Here is a 16,928-nt window from a genome sequence, read left to right on the forward strand (position 1 = left end):
TTTTTTTTATTTTTTGAGAGGTTTTTGCTATAGGGTGCATGCGCTTGCTAGCCAGACAGAAAGAGGCAGAGAGACAGAAAGTGAGAGATCACCCCCCAGAAGGGATGGCCATGCCACAATCCCTTCTCCTCCATTCTCCTCTCGGGATCTTGGGCATGCACACACATGCGCCCAGCTTGAGTTTTAAGCCACCGGGTCTGGGACACGAACTGCGGTCGACTACATGGGAGTCCAGTGACATAGCCATTATGTTAACTGTTGGTCCCACAGCCACAGTTTTCATAGTGGTCACCCTGAACATTATAATAGACATAATACGACTCATCATGAGTTACTGGTATCAACATTTCATCACTTTTATAACAGAGTGTGCTAGAGAGACAGAGGAACGTCCTCCATAGGGTCTCACCATGCAGAGATCTCCTTTCCCCAGCCTGTCTGGTTCTTGGGCACCTCCGAGTGCCCAGCATATTTTCAGGCTAACTCAGGGATCTGAACCCACAAGAGCCACATGGCTTCTGACACTGCAGTCCATTAAGCTACAACTGTACTCACTTTGAGTGAAGTGTAGAAGCCTGACTTCCATTTAGGTGCCTTTACCTTCCCCATTTAAAAAATTACTTCATTGGGACCAGCAGATGGTGTAACGGTTATGTTGCTGGACTCCCACATGGCTGACCATGGTTTGAGTCCTGGACGTGGAGGCTTAAGACTCATGCTCTCTCTCTGTGTGTGTGTGTGTGTGTGTGTGTGTGTGTGTGTGTACCCAAAATCCCAAAAGGAGAATGGAGAAGAAGGGATTGCAGTGTAGCCATGCCCCCTGGGGACATGCCCCTCGCTTTCTCCCTGTCTCTCTGGCAAGTACACACACTCTACAGAAAAAAAATCTCTAAAAAAAAAAAAATTACTTTATTAATGGCACAGGGGGAGAAAGAGGGAGAGAGGGAGAGAGTCAGGGACCCACAACAGGGTTTTGACTCACCATAATCCTCCCTCCAGCCTTCCAGACAGCCAGGATCATGGCACACCTGGCTTATTCAGGCCGACCCAGAATTGGAACCTTGGGCCTTTCCACATGGCTCTGGCATTGCTCAGTGGCGCCTGACCACTTGTGCCTCCACGGCCGGGCCCTTTCTCCACCTTTAAACATTGCCCGAAGTACCGGAAGGAGGTATAACTTCTGCTTCTATCATCATACGTGATTTACAGAACGCATGAGGAACGACTTGTTGAATGTATTTATAGTTCTTTCCTCCTTTTCAATGTGCCAAGATGCCTTCTTTAGTCATTTCTTTCTGTTTGAGCAGCTTCCATTAGCCAACAAAACAAATACTTTGTTTTCTTTAGACTGGAAATAGCTTTATTTCCCTTTATCCCCACAGAATAGTTTTATTAAAAACAGAATTTACAACTTGATAGTTCTTTCAGCACTTGAAAAACGTCATGACACTCCATTCTGGCAGCTGTGGCTTCAGATGGGAAGTCTGTTGGTCCCTTGCAGGTAATGTGTCATTTATCTCTGGCTGCTTTTGAGACTATTCTTTTGTTTTTAGTTTTTGAAAATAATATTATGCTGTGTTTTTGCCATTTATTTGCTTGGGTTTATCCTATTTGAGTTTTCCTTAGCTTCTTAAATCTGTAGGTTTCTTTGTCCACATTTGGCAAGTTTCAGTCATTACCTCTTCAAATATTCTTCTAGTCCCACCCTCCTTTCCCCTCCTTCTGGAACTTCAATGATACAACTGTTAGGTCTCCTGTTACTGTGCTTGAACCTCTATCTAGCCATCTATCTGTCTGTCTGTCTCTCCGTCCATCAATCCAGTCTATGTCATCTCCTGGTGGGGGGCGGTGGCCACACTGCAATCTCCTCTCCTCCATTCTCTTCCTGGGATGTTGGGCATGCATGCACATGTGCCTAGCATGGTTTTTCAAGCCACGGGGTCTGAGACTCGAACTGTGGTCAGCCATGCGGGAGTCTAGTGCCTCAACTATTATGCCACCTACTGGCCACTATTTTATTCCATTTTAAAGATGGGGTCTTGTGTGCTGTGACCCTCCCTGCCGCAGCCTCCAGGCTGGACCACGTGTGCGTGTCCACATTTGGCAAGTTTCAGTCATTACCTCTTCAAATATTCTTCTAGTCCCACCCTCCTTTCCCCTCCTTCTGGAACTTCAATGATACAACTGTTAGGTCTCCTGTTACTGTGCTTGAACCTCTATCTAGCCATCTATCTGTCTGTCTGTCTCTCCGTCCATCAATCCAGTCTATGTCATCTCCTGGTGGGGGGCGGTGGCCACACTGCAATCTCCTCTCCTCCATTCTCTTCCTGGGATGTTGGGCATGCATGCACATGTGCCTAGCATGGTTTTTCAAGCCACGGGGTCTGAGACTCGAACTGTGGTCAGCCATGCGGGAGTCTAGTGCCTCAACTATTATGCCACCTACTGGCCACTATTTTATTCCATTTTAAAGATGGGGTCTTGTGTGCTGTGACCCTCCCTGCCGCAGCCTCCAGGCTGGACTACGTGTGTGCCGCCTTCCCCAGCTCATCCTTAGGTAAGGTCTTGCTGTGTTGCCCAGGGCAGTCACTAGCTCTTGATATTCCCGGCTATGCTTCCTTGGGTTGTGAGGATTACAGGTGCATACTGCCATGCCCTGCCTTTAGGTTGGGCCAGGCATTGAACTTGGCTCCCTTGTGTGGTTCCAGCCTGCAGAGCACACAGTCCTAGCGGCTTGTGCCACCATAGCTGGACCCACATCCAGGTGTTAGACTAGCATGAGCACCCTCTGGGACAGAGCATTAGAAGATGGGGCCTCCTTCTCTAAGACACCCTGGATCTTCTTTTGATCAAATGCTCCTAAGTCATCCCCTGATGTACGATTTAGATCATACTAACTTGAATCAGATTAAAATAATTTTTTTTAAAGGCAGTGCAGAGGTGAAATGAGTTCAAAAGCTGCCACTTCCTAGCTGATGCGGGCATGTCACAGCCCACGGAGTCCCCGCTTCCTCTCAGCAGCCAGCGGGGACAGTGCCTGGCCTCTCTCTCAGAGGGGAAAAGGCCCCATAGGCTGAGGTGCCTTTGAAGGTTCATAGTCTTATATATATATTTTTATTTCATTTTCTTGTATACATTCAATCACATGTTTAGCTTACAAAGCAAATATTTCAGTATGTGAACATTTCTCCCTAGTCTAGTTGATAAAATTATAAAATATCTTCAACAGATAATACCACATTTCTTTGTCCCATTACTGCTTTGCCTCTGTATTTTCCTTCTAACTGTCCTTCCTCAGGCCCTCCTCTTCCACACACACTGACACTGTATCTGGTATTCACACCCACTTACTGTGCTTGTATCAAAAACCCATAGTCTTATTTCCAGGTGCCGATCACTGCCCTGTGACTGCTGACGACATTCTTTTCTGTCTCTGTGGTACATACATTCCTCAGCTCCCTCCCCCACCCCTCAAACAAGCAGACACGGTGCCTACCTTATGAGCTCGACCGTTTCTGAATACATCGTATAGGGCGATTTGGATTCCATGGGGCCTTGTTCCATTGCATTTCCACACTCAATGAACGACAAGGCTGCTTCTGCATAGTTCAAAGCCTTCCCAAACTTCTCCACCTGATCAAGAGAGAGTCAATGTGGTGTCTTCTTTAACAGTGGTTTTTTTTTTTTTTTTTAGAGGTTTTTGCTATACGGCACGTGCGCTCACCAGACAGACAGAGAGACAGAGAGATAGAAAGCGAGAAATCACCCCCCAGGGGGGATGGCCATGCCACAATCCCTTCTCCATTCTCCTCTTGGGATCTTGGGCACGCACGCACACGCGCCTGGCGTGAGTTTTAAGCTACCTGGTCCGGGACTCGAACCACGGTCGACTACATTGGAGTCCAGCGACATAGCCATTATGCTAACTGCTGGTCCCAACAGTGATTTTTTTTTTTTTAATAGTTTACACACTTTGAGAAACCTGATTTGTGAGCTCCAAAATCTTGTGACTGGAGCTAAGAAATAGGACACTTCCTTCTCTAGTTATTTTCTCAAAGTGCTACTGCTTTGGGGTAGGGTAGGTAAGTGAATAGTTACAACAGAATTGCACCAAATCTGTGTAACGACTGCCAATCAACGGAGCTCAGAACGTCAGGGCTGCCCTAATTTTCTGTCTCTTTGAAGTTTTGTTATTTGTTTCTGAGAGAGACAGACAGAGACAGGTGCCCCCAACAGGATCTCCTGCTGCAATACACCCAGTCTCGGCTGCCCAGACCACAGGCACGCGTGTGTGCGCCTGGAGTGCTCAGGGAGGACCTGGGATGCGAACCCAGGGCCTTTCCCACGTGGGTCGTACTGCACCACTGTCTGGGCCTCTGTTTTTCTCTGTCTCACCCCTAAGGATTTGGCAACCTCCCTCCTTGTCCCTCTAGGCTACATTAAATATGCATCAAATCTGATAGGCCTGGTTCCAGATGAGAGTTTTTGTGCTTTTATTTGTATACCTCAACATTGACGCTTCAGGGTCTTGGTTATTACCCTTTGTGTTATTTGTGACATTACTTCTCTATGCCTTTCTTTTCTTATACGTTTTTTTAAAAAATAATTATTTAATTTTATTAGTATTTTTTTAAAATTTGCACTCACCAGAGACAGAGATAGAGACAGAGACAGACAGACAGACACACACACGTGCGCACGTGCACGCACACACACACACACACACACACACACACACAGCAAGCTGCCATGTCTGAGACTCAAACCACAGTCAACCATGTGGGAGTCCAGCGCCTTAACCAGCATGCCATCTGCTGGCCCCTTCTCATATGACTTTCTTTCATTAATAATTAGGAACTCACTCAAGGGTGAAAGTGAAGAGGAGTAAGAAAAGGAGCTAAATCTCAAGGTGCTATTTCAATTTTGCCAAAATGGGACACAAGACTGAAATTTAAGAATGAAGAGAATTCTAGAGAGTCTCTGTAGTTGTCCAGAGTGATGTCAACTTTTGCCCACATCATGAAGGGTAACCATGAGTCGGCTTTATATGCTTAAATTCTCATAAATCTAACCTTGCATATCAAGCTCCTGCTTCCAGACATTGCTAGTCTCTGTGGATAATTCCACATTCTTACTTAGGATTTTAAAATCTCTCCAGTTCTTGAAGGATTCAGTCCTCAATAAGAACAGAATGACGCATACACTCCACACTTAATCTTAGCTGAGGGCTGAAAAGGGATGACACACATACCCCAAAAACTACTCTAAGCTTTTTCACTGAAACAAAAATAAAAATAAAAATTCATTAGTAATGATACCTTAGAAAACACAAATACAGAGCGAAATTCCCCCTCATTAGCAAGTCAAAATTTTAAGCAGCTTATAAACCAAATGGGTTATAAAGCGGTATTTCTTGGCAACACTTTCAGATGAGGAAGTCATTTAATCCAATAAGTATTTTCTTAAGCACTTGATTCTAGGGTATGTGCACTTGATACACAAAAGCACCTTCCAAGGAACATATAATATGTTTGGAGAGAGAAAATGTACCCAGGCAGTAGTTCAGAGTGCAAGGCAGTCTGTCATTAACCAACAAAATGCCAAACAAGGAGACCGATGCAGATGAGTTGGCGCAAGAGGCAAGTGACAGGGGCCCAGGAAGGGTGGGAAGGCTTCAGGGTGGAAACCTGGAAGATACTGGGAAGGAAAGATTTATGACTTGGCTAGATTTGGGGAGGATCCTGAAGGTGTGTGCTGGAGAATGAGAGTGTGTGAGTGTGCATGTCAATGTGAAGTCCTTCAGGTACAAAGGGTCGCTGGCTGGCATCAGCACGGTGTGCTTAGAGGCGGGTAGGGGGCCAGCTGGCCGGGGCAGGGGGTCTCTCTGGGAAACAGTCAATGGGAAAGGCCGGCCCAGGCAAGGTGATGGTGAATGAGAAATGCCAGCAAACCTTGGATGGCAGATTCAGGCCAGCAGGTGGTTTGGGGGTTAAGGTGCTGGGATCCTACATGGCCAAGTGCGGTTCCAGTCACAGATCTGGTGGCTTGAAAATCATGGCAGGTGTGTGCACATGTGCGCCCACAGTCTTGAGGTGAGAATGGAGGGGAGGGGATTGTGGTGTGGTCATTCCCATTGGCAGGGGGAGGAGGGGCAATTTCTCACTCTACCTCTCATTGTCTCTTTGTCTCTCTCTCTCGTGAGCACATGCACTCTATGGCAAAAACCTTAAAAAAATCTGGTGCTCTTCTCTAGTAACTATGCGTCAGCTTCTTCAGATGATCAGAACGCTACATTGGACTGCAGATTGTGTGGATAAAAATGGGGTCTTCCATTTCCCTCTGTTCTTCTTTTGTTTTCTAGAGCTTACGTATTTTTTTCCATGAGAGCAAGAGAGACAGAAAGGCAGAGAGAGAAGGAGGGAGGGAGGGAGAGAGAGAGACAGTCACCCCCAAGAGGGTCTTCATATTGTCATCTACCCTTGGCCTTCAGCAGCCAGGATCACGGGCATGTGCACATCCCCAGCATGCACAGGGAGAACTCAGGATGCGAACCTGGGACCTTCCCATATGGCTTTAGCATTACTGTTGTACCACTGCTGCTGGCCATTTTTCTTTTCTCTTTACCTCAAAAAATACTTAGTGGTTGTTTCCCCTAAACCCCAGTGTAACGAGAGTGACATGACTGCAATTGAGAGAAGGGTAGTTATGGTGTAAACATCTCCAAACTGGAATAATGTTCTAAAAGTCACTTGAAATGTGGCTTACTCATCTCCAGCACCCTGAGTAACCTCAGTTAGGAACACTGGAGAGAAAGACAATTACTAGGAAGGAAGAAGTAAGTCCCTTAGGAGGAGACTTAAGATGAAACAGACATATGATCCCTTGTAAAAAGAGATCTTCTTGCCCGAAAGTGTCAAGTTTCCCAAGCAAGATGTAATCTGAACAAGAAAAGTTATCCATGGAAAACATCAGACCACAGTGGTTTTAGTATATTATGTGCAGATAATACTGGGTTGTTGGGGAAGGCATGACACATTTTTGCACAGAAAAACATGAAAAAAATATGTTGTGACTTTTCCAACAACCCAATAGCTTCTGTGTTGTAGTTTCAGAGGACGCATTCATTTTGGCAGACACACATGAAGAACACGAGGCTTTTTGAAAAAGGATTTGATGCTGGGACCAAGCTAAGTGTTGGTCAAGATCACAAGAGAAAGAAATGCAAATCTACATTTCTTTTTTTTAAAGGAAAAAAATAATACTACCACCCACTGACTGCACTGCCTCTGGTTACTACTCAGACCTTAGGACTAAATGGAAATATTCATTTATCCGGGGCTTTCTCCCAGCCAGACATTATTGGTTGAAGTCATAATTTATTGGGCTATGAACACTTGATTATATAAACATTTCTCTATTTAACAGACCCAGCCATCCTTGTAATAGAGTTTATAATTACCCCAGCTATATTGCCCCAATGAGGAGGCTGCGGTGCAAACAACATTTGAAGACCGTATCTGCAAAGAAAAAGGTCTCACCATTGCATCGGCTTTATGCTTCATCCGTTTAGCTTCTTGCATAAAATAATCTGCACTGCGAGGCCTGCAAAGAGAGAATGATATTAAATGTCATTATGCGTAAGTATAAGATCTTTAGAAAAATACTCTTTCCTTTCATTCAGATTTAAAAAAACAATGAAAAGACTCTGTTTAACACAGAATTTTTTTTTCATCTGCAAACGTGTAAGATACCACGGGATTATTTTCTCTTACGTTAGCAATTCAAAATGCACTCCAAATATATCAACAGTCAACATTTACAGTTACTTTCTCATTGTTCCTCCAGTGCCCAGTTGGTAAATCAGGTTTTTTATTGTATGGTTGAGAAAACAAGTGAAATATCTTATTTCACACAATGTTTACACCAAACAACCCCTTTTCACTGGTAAAACCGTCGGTACAGCTCATCGTAACTGCGGCTATATATGGGTAAGTACATGCATCCTTGCTGTGAAAATCAGTGGCAGGCATAAATGGTACCAAGAGTTGTATGTATACACATTTAATTATTTTAAAGCCTTGCTGTGAAAAATGAAAAGAGCTAGTGCTCGCTGATTACATTCCAGTTGTAATAAAGTTAATCGTAATATGATGTCTACCTTGTAACAGTGCAAACATGGCATGTATTCTCTGGAGTTCTGATTAGCCGGCTGGTAAACATTAGCAGCAGACATATGCATTATTAAAGCAATAACCCTGGCCGGGCGGACTCTGCTGGGAGACGAAGGTCATTCATCCAGAGACTGATCTGCGTGCGCATAATGACCCCACGCAATACCAAAGCTACTCATCAGACAGTGCCTTTAAGTACTCAGTGTGATAGATTCAAAAAACAACAAACTCTACATCGTTCAGGTGCCATCAGCATAAACTTCTCTGTATTATGGCCTTTATGGAATCAATAAACTTGACCTATTCATGAGTATCAAACCCAAGCCAGGCCCCCCTGAATGGGAGATGGGATGTAAGGGGTAATATTAATCGTGGGCTATTTATCCTATCCTGACATGTTTATTTTGAATGGCCTTATTTCGGATTCTGCTGGGTCTTTTATCTTACTGTAATGTTAGGTAGTCAGGGCATCCCTTAATCCAAAGAGGTCAAGAAAATGATCCATGATGTGACAATGACACTGCATTTTAATCAATCACTCAAACAAATAAACCAACTGGAATCAGAGCAAATAATTAGTTTCAGGTCAAAAATCAGTCACTGAAGCAAGACAAGGACTGCGTTTTCTGTCCCTGACTTCACCATAAGATATTGTCACTACTATGGTGACATGCTGGGACGACTTAACTTCTCCCACAAAGGAATGAGGACCAGAGCTGCAGAATTTCCACAGCATGCATTATTAGACGCCCCATCTTTGCCCTGTCACCCCTTCACCATTCTTCCTCCCACTCAGACCTGAAACCTTCTGTTTCCCTCAGGGCAGGGGTGGGGTGGGGTCTTCCACCCATGGCTGAGGCCTGAGATCTTCCCAGGAAGGGCCTGTTCGTCTACTGTTGCTTTTCCCGGCTCATCCCCTAGCTGTCTACCCTTCCTCACCTGAATGGCTTTTTCATTGCCTTTATTGAATGGTTTTTCCTTCTTTGCCACACGTTAACCTGTCCACATTCTGACTACCAATTTGCTTTTTTGTTACAATTCTGGTAGTTATTTTTGTGGTTGTACTGGTTTGTTCATGTCTTTTAGTAAACTTGACTTTGAGGTAGTTTAGGGTCATAGCAATATTGAATAGAAAGTGCAGAGAGTTCTCGCGTGCGTTCGGCTTCACACTCAGCCTCCCCCACTGTCATCCTCCCAAACCACAGCAGTTACAGTCGTGAACTGGCACTGCAATGGCAAACACCCCGAGTCCACAGTGCACGTTAGGGCTCACGCTGGGTGAGCATCCTATGGCTTGGACTAGGGTGTACTTCCATGAATCTACCTTGACAGCGTCGTACGGAGTAGCTCCCCTACCCTAAAACCCTCTGCATTGTCTCTTGTTTGTCCACTGCTTCACGCTCAACACGGAAGACTAAATCCCACCTCCAGCGCAAGCCTGCATCTGACCCCTGAGCTTCAGATGTGTTCTGGACTCTGGGCATCCAGGAGAGGTGCTCAGGTGTCTTCATTTATTTCTCTTCCTGTGACCAAATACTATGAATGCTCCCTTGTAGACATTCCTTCCCAGTAACTGTGGTCCGTGGTCACCCTGTCCTTCCCTACGCCACCTAGCACTTGTTTGCACTACACTTCTGGGTAAGTAATTACCTTCTGAGCTGTATCAGGCTACAGTCACTGTGTGAGTACAACTTTGTCACTGGTGCATTTTCAGCTGGGACCAAGCTGTAGGTCTCTTTGATCTTGCCCGACCTATAGTCTTGGGCACATAGTAGAAGGCAAACAGATCCCCCTTGAATGGCTCTAAATTTGTTCTGAGCTTAGAGAAAGCTTGGTGCCTTCTGATGGGTGCAAGATTGCAGCCAATGAGCCAGACAGCATCTCCATAGCAACTTGAAATTCTCTACATCATTATCTGCTCTGTACTCTAGTATGTAAGCTTGGCCATTTTTTTTTCTTGCCTTGTTTTGTAGACTTTGCCATGACCAGATTGTCATTTCAAGTCCATTTCATTTTTCTGAAAGGATTCTCTTGGTAATAAACTACGGCATCTTAGTTTTCACCAGCCTTCACAGTTATGGGAGGCAGTGACTCCTGATTCTTTTTTTTTTTTTTTTTTGCAGAGGTTTTCGCTATAGGGCGTGTGCGCTCGCCAGACAGACAGAGAGACATAGAGACAGAAAGTGAGAAAACACCCCCCAGGGGGAATGGTCACGCCGCAATCCCTTCTCCTCCATTCTCCTCTTGGGATCTTGGGCACGCACACACACACGCCCGGTGTGAGTTTTAAGCCACCGGGTCTGGGACGCGAACCGCGGTCCACTGCATGGGAGTCCAGCGACATAGCCATTACGCCAACTGCTGGTCCCGACTCCTGATTCTTAATACAAGTTCTTTTGTGTATATGTGTGTGAGTGTGTGTGTGTGTGTGTGTGTGAGTACACGTATTCAATCTGTCAGAAAGTACATGCATTTGCTGGACAGAGTTGGCCATGTGGAATCCATTTCCTTTAACCATCACAGCACAGATTGGCCCCCAACTCCCATTGTTTTTATTTGCAGTATATAAATGTATCCTTTAAACCTAACTTGAGGCTGAATCACAAACTCACAATAGTGCCCGTGGATAAGCAACACACCTAATTTTCTGCCTGTGTAACAGCAGCCATAGCAGTAAAGCCACTGAAAGACAGGTGACCATCTGGAGGCCATTTACCACACGTGTGTTAGCGTTCTCATGCATGTAAGAGAGGGTTCACTACATCAAGCCACTGAATGCCCTATGAGTGACTCGTTGCCTCTTGGATGATTTCTAGTGCCATGCTTCTAGATCAGATAATTAGAAAGGCAATGGCACCCACAGAATGTCACCCAGATTGTCCAGCTCTGCGGCAGACACAGGCTGTCAGGAAGGCATCACTTCCGACAGCAATACATGAGTCCATGGGAAAAGTGAAATTGCTGTCACCATTGTAGCAGTTACAGAACATAATACAGCAAAGTTGCTAAAATAGCCTTGAATTATCTCAGTGTTGGAACAGATTTTTCGCCTAACCTATTTTTTTTTAAACATGGAAACCCTACAGTTTTTGGTTTTCACTTAGGTATTAAAATTCTTCCCATTGTTTCTCAAAGTGATGGTATTTTACAATGATATAGGAACAACCCTAATAAGAGATCAATTATACATTATAAATGTAACTATCTTGGGCTTTTCAGAAATGGAGCTTGCGTGATGGAAAAGCCAGAGCGTAGCCACACATATCTTTGTTTTAAGAGCTCTTTGCAAGGAAAGCAATCAAGTGCTTGATCCAAATAGAATATTTCTTTTCTTCTGCACACCCTCCCACCACCCCCACCTACAAACACATGCCTTGGTTCTGAGCAGCTACGAGGTCTGAGCTACCCCAATATTTCTTCTGGCACGGGAATATTAAAGCAACCTGGCTTTTTGTTCTCCTTTGTGGCTGAGATAGAGCTGAATGGGCTCCCAGGGAGAGGCTGGCAGGCTCCTTTCTGTAATTCCTACCTCTGAAATGCCGCCCCTTCCACAGAGCCAGCCTGCTTTGTGAAAACTGGCAGGGACGGGAGTGCAATGTGTTTGAACAAACGGATTCCTCGGCATGGCAGAAATCTGGATGATTTTGTCAGGGAAGTTGAATCCACATCAAACATAGGCAACCACATAGCAAATGAACTTAGCATCCAATAGCCGATATGTCAGCTTGTCATCTGATAAAGCCCCACAGGTGTCCCAAGCTTGGAGGCATTTTCTCCCAAAAGGGAAAGCTCTAAGAAGTTAAGTAATTATTTTTAATGCACTGAGAAATGATCACTATTGATGAGGGCACTTCAGAATCAGGGGCTCTGGGTGCTGGCGCTGGCTCCCTGAGTTCTCCCTGATGGAAGCAGGTAGCCCAGTTTATGCAGCAAGGATTCCAAGGCAGCTTTTGTTTCCGCAAGCTGGATGTTGGCTGAGGCCCAGAGTCTCTGGAGCCTGGCTTCTAGCACAAGTGACCATTCAGGCCAAATGCTCCCACACGTGCGCTCTCCCCGGCCGTGCACAGAGGGAGCACGGGGTGCACAGGGAAACGAGCCAGCCAGGGTTTGGTATTCCGTCGAAAGCAACTTTCTGTCAAACTGGAAAATGGTCATCCTTCTCGGGGTTTGACACTTAAATTAATTTAACAAATTCCTCAAAATGATCGTGGAGTCCAGATTTCAATCCAGAGAGGCGACTGTCTTTGTTTACCCCACCCAAAGCCTAATTATTATTTTTTCCCCCTAATTCTTTCTTTTTGTTTCAGTTAGAATAAAATAGGGACCTGGCCTTGGGATAGGGATTTTATAATGAAAAAACTTGCATATGAAGAACAAGAAAGGCTTATTCAAGTTTTATCAGGAAAACAGAAAAGGGGTCCAGTATAGAAGCAGCCGGATGAAAGCCCTGCATGGCAAGCCGGGGTCGAGGGCAAGGGAGGTCAGGGGTGGGGGTGGGCTGAGTGGTGAGGGATGGCAGAGCACCCGCCTGGCTTCACATCACCTATTCGAGGATTTCAATTGGCGTCCTTTGACTCAAACATGCTGCGCGGTTCTGACCTTTCACAAAGGGAATCTTCCCATCCTCCATAAAATGAAAACCCTTTTAGCTCTGAGACTGTTGTGCATAATTACATTACAAATGTCAAGTCCCTCTTCCTTCCTCCCAGCCACATTTCATGTGCCATGGCCTTTGGCTAGGTGGCCTAGGGAGTCCTTTCTCGGTGATGGGAAGGAGGTTTAGGGAGCTCAGCTCCTGTCACTGGTGCCATGGGGACAGATGGGACATGCGGTGGTGGTTTGGCTGAATGTGCTGATTATGACCGACTCTTCCGTGGGTAACGTGGGCAGAGACAGCTCATCCCTCAGGGAGCAGCAGGCAGCTCTGGCACTGGGGTCTCCTGGCTTCACAACCTGGACCGTGCCTGGCGGGAAGTCGGGGCCTGATTTTCCAGCCAGGTGTTTCGCCACTGAGTATTTATGATACAAAAAGATGAGTTTACTTTTTTTTTTTTTTTTTTTTGTGCAAGACTTCTGTAGCGAGGTCTTCACCACACGGCTCTCTCTCCATTTTCCCTGGCCAAGAACTCCCCTGTCACTAATTACACCGCTAAGCAATTTACAGCCCCTGGCTTCACACTAGGAAGATCAGTTTCTGGGCTTTGAGTAGAACCAAGTGCTGTCACTCACTGACATAAATTCTTACAGTTTTTGTTTTTATTTTATTAGTATTTTTTTTTAAGTTTGGCACTCACACCAGTGTCACCTTAATACTGTGGTGGTGTGTGGTGGGTGTCGTGAGGCGAGTGTTGGGCTTTGCTATACATCAGGGGAGGACGTGCAGTCACACCGCCATCAACCTGAGCCTGCACTTAGGAAGGACACATCAACTCAGGTCACATTTTAAATGTGTTATGCCCTTCAGGTCCGTCTGCATCCCCAAGGCACAAATTGGTGCCTGTGGGTAACTAGGTGGGAAAAGGGGCTTAGAAACCCATGAATTTGTTTACCTGTGTGCAGATTCTTCATATTCATGGAAAAAAAGAAGAACCAAATCCACACACTCCCCGCCTGGAAATGTTATTTATAATTCGGCTGGGCTCATGCCACACTTGTTAACAAGAGCGCACTGGATTCAGCTGTTGTCTGAACTGCATGTTTATTCAACCATTCACGAGTATTTATAATACAAAAAGATGAGTTTACTTTTTTAAAAAAAAGCTAAATGATGTGCCTTTAAAAAGGAAATGACAGCACGGCATCTGTCACTTTTTGGATCACTATAACTGGATTTCCATCGACTCTAAATGACTGTGGTGCTAACTATCTAGTCCTTTCTTTGCTTCCACTGGTGGCCTCTCTGGTCATTTCACTGCTTGCGACATTCTCTATGAAGAGAGGTTCAGGAGTGTGGCAGGACTGAGGCCTTCCTCTGCCATGAGGTTGCAGCTGGGGAAGAGGGAGGGAGAGGAGGTGGGGGTGTGGAGGAAGAGAGGAAGGGTTACAGGGAAGGGGAGAAGAAGAGGCAGCAGATGGGGAAAGGAATGAGAAGGGGGGAGTCCTACTGTTTCAGAGAAGCTTCCTGGGAGGCCACCCACGTGCCTTCCTCTCCCTCAAAGAACTGAGAGTTCATCAGACATCTGAGCTCTTGCTCCTGCGCTTGGCGCTCCGTAAGAGCTCAGAAAATAGCAGTTACACTTGGGAGACAACTGACACAATTTTAGGTGACTCTGATCTCTTGGGGGGTAGCTTATTTTTACCATTTAAAGGAAGAGACAATGCCTATACTTGCTTTTCCAGCCTGAAGAATCTTCTCATCGTTTTCATAGCTTAATGGTTGAGTGGCTGTTGGGGCTGCATGTTTATTTTCCTGTCACAAATTTTGAATCACTTGGGACGCATGGCAATTGGGAACGTGGCATCTATCTTTCCATGTGATGGCTATGTACAAGTGTTTTTTTTTTTTTTTTTAAATACTTCTACTCTATCTTTTTCCAAAAGAGAAGAAACACTTCTGTTCTGTCAGCTAGAAAACTACTTACACATACTGTTCATCAGAAGAACAAGTGATAACCACTTCTTTGTTGCTTCAGAGGGTGACAAAATGATGTTAGCCTTGGCTTAGCAGATTGAGAAACATTTCCTCTTGTGACTAGTTCAAGAAACCACAGATTGCAATACAACCATTTAGTTGTTACTGTTCCAGACTTGTCTTTGCGGTCTATACATTAGGAAGTTCCTTGCCGTTTTGTTTCCATTTATGTGTGTACTTTTCTATCTATCATGTTCTTAAAACCATTCACTGGAAGTGTGTGGTGTTTTGAGGACCTCCAGTGGTAAGTCATCAGGTGTGACTTTGGAAAGCAAATTTATTTCCACATTGTCTGTAAGAATGATTCTCAGGGGGAACCAGCAGTTAGCGTAATGGCTATGTTGCTGGACTCCCACGTAGTCAACCGTAGTTCACGTCCCGGACCCGGTGGCTTAAAACTCACGCCGGGTGCGTGTGCGTGCGTGCCCAAGATCCCGAGAGGAGAATGGAGGAGAAGGAATTGTGGCGTGACCATCCCCCCTGGGGGGGTGATTTCTCGCTTTCTGTCTCTATGTCTCTCTCTCTCTGTCTGGTGAGCACACGCGCCCTATAGCAAAAACCTTTCTGAAAAAAAAATAAATAAAAGAATGATTCTCAGGACCCAGCAGATGGAAATAATGATTACGTTGCTGGACTCCCACATTAGTTGACTGTGGTTTGAGTCCTGGACCGAGCAACTTAAAAACCCATGCCAGGCATGTGTGCATGTGTGCTCAAGATCCTAAGAGAATGGAGGAGGAGGAATTGCAGTGTGGTCATCCCCAACCGGGGATGACTTTTTGTTTTTAGTCTCTCTGTCTAGCGTGCACATGCTCCCTATACTAAAAAATCTCCTAATAATAATAATAATAATAATACCCTATGATTCTCATCTCCTGTTTTCATAAGTGGGTGAAGTTCACCTGAACAATTTATACGGCCAAACCTTAATTATGAATGCAGTTGACCAACAGATTGTACTCCCATTACAGCCCTCCCTGGGGATTAATTACCAGCTGCCTGGCTGCTTAGCAAGGCCAGGGAGAATAAGAGGGCAAGGGAAGGTGGTGAGGGCCAGGAGAGCCATGGGGCTGGAGGGCGCAGCTGCAGCAGCCACCAAAGAGGAGAAAAAAATGGGCCCACCTGGGCCACTCTTAAACTCCCCTAAGCCCAATTATCTTCAAATGTGTTCATTAGCAAAACAACAAGAAAAAAGAAATATGAATTTGGCTTTCAAGCCCCAAATTCTGTGCCCTACTTAGCTCATTAAAGTCCAAGTAATCCTTGAAGAGTATAACTTAGTATTCTCATTTCTCAGGGAAGTTTACGGAGACGAAGGCGCAGACCTTGTCTGTCACCTTACTCTGGGTGCAGGTCAGGGATAGGGAAGGGGATGGAGGAAGATGACGGACAGTGCTCATGTGTTTGTGTGCCTCCAAAATTCATGTGTTGAGGTTGGTTGTGGTGAGATCAAGAGGGTGAAAACATCATCCAATTATGGTACTGAAAGGTGGAAGGAAATTAGGATGAAGGTTATCGGGGTGGGTGGCTGTGATTGAACGATGGTGGGCTTATAAGGAGAGGGAAGGAGGCAGACACTCATGGATACGCTCAGTTCTGCTCTTGCCCTTGGGATGTGACATCTCAGGGACCCTGCAGCGACTACCAGATGTGGTCCCTGGACCTTACACCTCCAAACCATGAGCTGAAGAAACCTTTATTTCAGAAGTCTTCCAGTGCCAGCTATTTTCTGTTATTAGATGGATGATCGTTTCCAGATGATACACCTTAGGAGATGTCATCCACTGGGTCTCAGGAGAGCCCTACGAGGCAGGCATAGCTGTCACTACTGCTGTTGTTTCCCTGATCAGGAAGCTGGGACCCCGAGATTGTCAGCACATTTTCTGATTTTCACTGGAGTTAGTGGTTGGTAGTCTGTCTCAACTGGACCATGAGTCATCAGAGGGCAGCTCACTGCTGCTCTCCAGATCTTAATTTTTCCTGACGCACACAGACACGATTCAATGATTGCTGGACAACTAAGGTTGAAAACAGGATTCAGGCTGAACTCTTGAAACCTATCTTCTGTCTTCCAGGCTTGACCTTCCTTTACACCTACTTTTTTTTTTCCCCTGTAAAAGCCTAAA

General features: G+C 45.3%; 1 protein-coding gene across 1 annotated transcript in view; it reads right to left on the minus strand.

Moving 5' to 3' along the window:
- The window catches only part of AFF3 (ALF transcription elongation factor 3), a 531,321-nt gene that overhangs the window by 19,350 nt on the left and 495,043 nt on the right, over nt 1–16,928 (minus strand). The window contains 2 exon segments of the mRNA XM_027767542.1: nt 3,497–3,633; nt 7,539–7,602. Coding sequence (XP_027623343.1) covers nt 3,497–3,633; nt 7,539–7,602 — 201 coding nt within the window.

The sequence above is a fragment of the Tupaia chinensis genome, unplaced genomic scaffold (genome assembly GCF_000334495.1).
Source record: "Tupaia chinensis unplaced genomic scaffold, TupChi_1.0 Scaffold144276_1, whole genome shotgun sequence".
NCBI lineage: Eukaryota > Metazoa > Chordata > Mammalia > Scandentia > Tupaiidae > Tupaia > Tupaia belangeri.